At 44.8% G+C, this 5,000-nt stretch overlaps 2 protein-coding genes across 2 annotated transcripts in view; one reads left to right on the forward strand and one right to left on the reverse strand.

Annotated features, from left to right (window-relative positions):
- Positions 1–5,000, forward strand: part of LOC307271014 (CYFIP-related Rac1 interactor B-like) — a 132,510-nt gene that overhangs the window by 117,494 nt on the left and 10,016 nt on the right. The window lies entirely within an intron of this gene.
- ttc19 (tetratricopeptide repeat domain 19) overlaps positions 2,567–5,000 on the reverse strand; it is a 14,498-nt gene continuing 12,064 nt past the window's right edge. Inside the window, exon 10 of the mRNA XM_080054897.1 lies at positions 2,567–3,107. Within this exon, the coding sequence (XP_079911023.1) occupies positions 2,947–3,107 (161 nt within the window). The 3' untranslated portion in view covers positions 2,567–2,946. The remainder of the gene's footprint in view (positions 3,108–5,000) is intronic.

The following is a 5,000-nucleotide window of genomic DNA, read 5'->3' on the forward strand; positions in this document are numbered from 1 at the left end:
AGACAGACAGACAGACAGACAGACAGACAGACAGCCAGACAGACCTAACCACAGACAGACAGACAGACAGACAGACAGACAGACAGACATACAGACAGACCTAACCACAGACAGACAGACTCACAGACAGACAGAGAGAGAGACAGACAGACAGACAGAGAGCCTGTGAAGAGGGCACACTGTAGTTACCAGCTGTAGTTGAATGCAGCGCCCCCTTTGGACCAAAGCAGTAGTGTTTTTACTACACAATCACCTGCTGTCCTAAAGATCTTTGCTAGTGCGTGGAGGCAATATTTGATATTAACTGGACATTTAAAAAGCTGTGTGTGTATGTGTGTGTGTGTGTGTGTGTGTGTGTGTGTGTGTGTGTGTGTGTGTGTGTGTGTGTGTGTGTGTGTGTGTTCTTACCTGGTCAGGGTGAAGAGTCGCTCAGAAACACAGAATGTCTGCAGCGTCTCTTATAGCAGGTCTCCTGTGTGTGTGTGTGTGTGTGTGTGTGTGTGTGTGTGTGTATGTGTGTGTGTGTGTGTGTGTGTGTGTGTGTGTGTGTGTGTGTGTGTGTGTGTGTGTGTGTGTGTGTGTGAGAATGTGTGTGTGTATGTGTGTGTGTGTGTGTGTGTGTGTGTGTGTGTGTGTGTGTGTGTGTGAGAATGTGTGTTTGATTAATTAACCTGTTAGCACAACAACAATTATGTTCATACTCAGCCTAACATCTGTGTGTTTACATGTAATCATCTGTGTGGATATGAGTGTGTTTGTGTGTTTATGAATGGGATATAAAGGTGTGTGTGTGTGTGTGTGTGTGTGTGTGTGTGTGTGTGTGTGTGTGTGTGTGTGTGTGTGTGTGTGTGTGTGTGTGTGAATATGGCAAAATGTTTAATTTATAGATCTGTTGATTACTGATGTTGAAACAGTTATTTTTTGTATTACCTAGGGGGCAAAACCCTTTTTTTTTAAAACAGACATGGAGCGTTGTAAAAGGTTGTTCACCAGAAATGATATCCAGGACCTTCCAGGATCCCAACCTGGGTGGATAGATAGACAGACAGACAGACAGACAGACAGACAGACAGACAGACAGACAGACAGACAGACAGACAGACAGACAGACAGACAGACAGACAGACAGACCTGGGTGGACAACCTGGTCAACTAGCTGCTGGAAAGCTACAGGGGGCTGACATAGAGCAAATCAGAACCACTGTTGTTCACACTAATTATTATATACATTTACATCTCTTTAAAAATCAAATATCTAGATGATGTGTGTGTGTGTGAGTGAGAGTGAGAGAGAGAGAGAGAGAGAGAGAGTGTGGTGTGTGTGTGTGTCTCTGTCTCTGTGTGTGTGTGTGTCTGTGTGTGTGTGTGTGTGTGTGTGTCTATCTGTCTGTGTGTGCGTGTCTGTCTGTCTGTCTGTCTGTCTGTCTGTCTGTCTGTCTGTCTGTCTGTCTGTGTGTGTGTGTGTGTGTGTGTGTGTGTGTGTGTTCGTGTAATCCTCTGTTTGTAGTGTCGTCAGTTTGTTTACCGTCATCACTCTGATGCTTTTATTCTGACATGTTCAGTAAACACAACAGGAAGTCCACCTGCGTCACAGTGTGTGGGAACCTCTAATCTCACACACACACACACACAGACAGACAGACACACGCGCACGCCAAACACACACACACACACACACACACACAGACAGACAGACAGACAGACAGACAGACAGACAGAGACACACACACAGACAGACAGACACAGACACACACACACAGACAGACAGACAGAAACACACAGAGACAGACAGACACACAGAAAGACAGACAGACACACAGACAGACAGACAGACACACACAGAGACAGACAGAGACAGACAGACACACACACACACACACACAGAGACAGACAGTCAGACACACACACACACATGCAGAAAAAAAGACAGACATACACACACACACAAAAAAAACATGCACATACACACGCAGACAGAAAGACAGACAGACAGACACACGCACGCACGCACACAAAACATGCACATCCACACCCAGACAGAAAGACAGACACACACAAAACATGCACATATACACACACAGACAGTAACACGCAGACACACACACACACGTACACACACACAGCCAGTTTTTACACACTGTATAAAGCATTGAAGTGAAGAAATGGACTTCACCAGTGTGAAATACTAAAACACTACTTCCAAAATCCAAATGAAGAAACATCTCGTCACAACTAAAGGCTTGTTATCGTCTTTTGATGACTTTTCAAATGTATTTATTTAAGAATTAATTAAGAGAGAGAGAGAGAAAGAGAGAGAGAGAGAGGGGGGATGACCTGCAGAAAAGGTCCACGGGTCGGATTTGAACCCGAAGGCCGGAGCCAATATGGTACACGCTCTATCCACTACACCACCGGAGCGCCCCACTTAAGAATCCTTTAACACGACTATAAAACATTAGAACAACATTTATAGGTCAGAAAAGATGAAAAAGCATGATAGGTTTTTAGATGCTTTATTTCAAACACAAACATTTTTACAGTTTAAATTATCCAACATCGGGGCGCAGACACACTGTCCATGGTGTGTGTGTGTGTGTGTGTCTGTCTGTCTGTCTGTCTGTCTGTCTGTCTGTCTGTCTCAGTGTCTGTCTGTCTGTCTGTCTGTCTGTATGTCTGTCTGTCTCAGTGTCTGTCTGTCTGTCTGTCTGTCTCAGTGTCTGTCTCAGTGTCTGTCTGTCTGTCTGTCTGTCTGTCTGTCTGTCTGTCTGTCTGTCTCAGTGTCTGTCTGTGTGTCTGTCTGTCTCAGTGTCTGTGTGTCTGTCTGTCTGTCTGTCTGTCTCAGTGTCTGTGTCCATCTGTCTGTCTGTCTGTCTCAGTGTCTGTCTGTCTGTCTGTCTCAGTGTCTGTCCATCTGTCTGTCTGTCTGTCTGTCTGTCTGTCTGTCCATCACTCCTCCTCCTCCTCCTTCTTCTCTCTCTTCCTCTCCTGCTTCCTTCTCTTCACCTCTTTCATCCCTTCTTCTATCTGCTCCACTGCGTCCTGATCCTGGGCCTCCCGCGCCAACACCAGAGCTGACTGGTACGCACGGAAAGACTCCTCAAAACGCCCTGTGAGTGAGTGAGTGAGTGAGTGAGTGAGTGAGTGAGTGAGTGAGTGAGTGAGTGAGTGAGTGAGTGAGTGAGTGAGTGAGTGAGTGAGTGAGTGAGTGTGTGAGTGAGTGAGAGAGGGGGGGAGAGAGAGAGGGGAGAAAGGGAAAGAGGGAGAGAGAGAGAGAGATCAGAAAATAAAACATAATATCCCGGGCAACAGAAACAGTATGATGGTAATAATATGTGCCTCTTTGACCTGTTCATGTCTGTCTGTCTGTCTGTCTGTCTGTCTGTCTGTCTGTCTGTCTGTCTGTCTGTCTGTCTGTCTGTCTGTCTGTCTGTCTGTCTGTCTGTCTGTCTGTCTGTCTGTCTGTCTGTCTGTCTGTCTGCCTGTCTGTCTGTCTGTCTGTCTGTCTATGTACCTGTGTGCAGTATTGTTGATGAAATGTGTTTCCTTGTGATTGTATAACATTCCACTGCTAAACATTGTGTTCACCTCACGCTGAGCTCTGGACCACACCACTGTGAAACCTTGTTTTTACTCTTCGCCTCCAGGAATACACCGTGTTCCAAATGATTATGCAAATTGGAATTAAGTGTCATAAACATTTAAAGCTGCAGTGTGTAGAATTTTGGGTTTTGTTTCCTGGCAGATTTTGTAGAAAATAATTATAATATCCATAAGTACGTTTAATTTAGTGCATAATAGCTGATTTTTTTTTTTAGAATTATAATATTTTTCCTTAGAAAGGGTCTCATATATGTCCATATTTCTCCATACTTTGGACCAAGGCCTTGTCACCGCCATTTTGGAAGTGTCATAGTTGGAATGTCATCAGGTGCATTGTTTAAAATTTAGAATTGTTCTTGTCCTTGAAGGCCACTGTAGCTTCTGTTATTATTCTAAAGGGTTGGGGTTACCCAGGGAGCGTTGCATTCTAGAACTTTGTAGAATGCTTTCTTGATGATGTCATATTACACACTGCACCTTTAATTTTTTGTATTTAATTTAAACTCATGGATGGTATTGTGTCTCAGGGCACTTTGGATCATTGAAATCAATCTCAGACACCTGTGATAATCAGTTTGCTAAGTAAGCCCAATCAAAGGAAATCTACTTAACAAGGACGTTCCACATGATTAAGCAGGCCACAGGTTTCAAGCAATATGGGAAAGAAAAAGGATCTCTCTGCTGCCGAAAAGTGTCAAATAGTGCAATACCTTGGACAAGGTATGAAAACATTAGATATTTCACAAACTGAAGCGTGATCATCGTACTGTGAAGAGAGCTGTGGCTGATTCAGAGCACAGACGGGTTGGTGCAGATAAAGGCATAATGAGGAAGGCTTCTGCCAGACAAATTCATCGGATTAGGAGAGCAGCTGCTAAAATGCCATCACAAAGCAGCAGACAGGTATTTGAAGCTGCTGGTGCCTCTGGAGTCCCGCAAACCTCAAGGTGTAGGATCCAGAAGTTTGCAGCTGTGCATAAACCTATTATTCGACCACCCCTAAACAATGATCACAAGCTGAAACGGTTGCAGTGGGCTCAGGAATACATGGAGACTCATCTTCAAACAGTCTTGTTTACTGATGAGTGCCGTGCAACCCTGGATGGTCCAGATAGATGGAGTAGTGGATGGTTGGTGAATGGCCACCATGTCCCAACAAGGCTGTGACGTCAGACAGGAGGTGGAGTCATGTTTTGGGCCGGAATCATGGGGAGAGAGCTGGTAGGCCCCTCTAGGGTCCCTGACGGTGTGAAAATGACCTCGGCAAAGTATGTAGAGTTTCTGACTGACCACTTTCTTCCGTGGTACAAGAAGGACAGTGCCTTCCGTAGTAAAATCATCTTCATGAATGACAATGCACCATCTCATGCTGCAAAGAATACCTCTGTGTCATTGGCTGC

The sequence above is a fragment of the Ammodytes marinus genome (genome assembly GCF_949987685.1).
Source record: "Ammodytes marinus genome assembly, contig: scaffold_47, whole genome shotgun sequence".
NCBI lineage: Eukaryota > Metazoa > Chordata > Actinopteri > Uranoscopiformes > Ammodytidae > Ammodytes > Ammodytes marinus.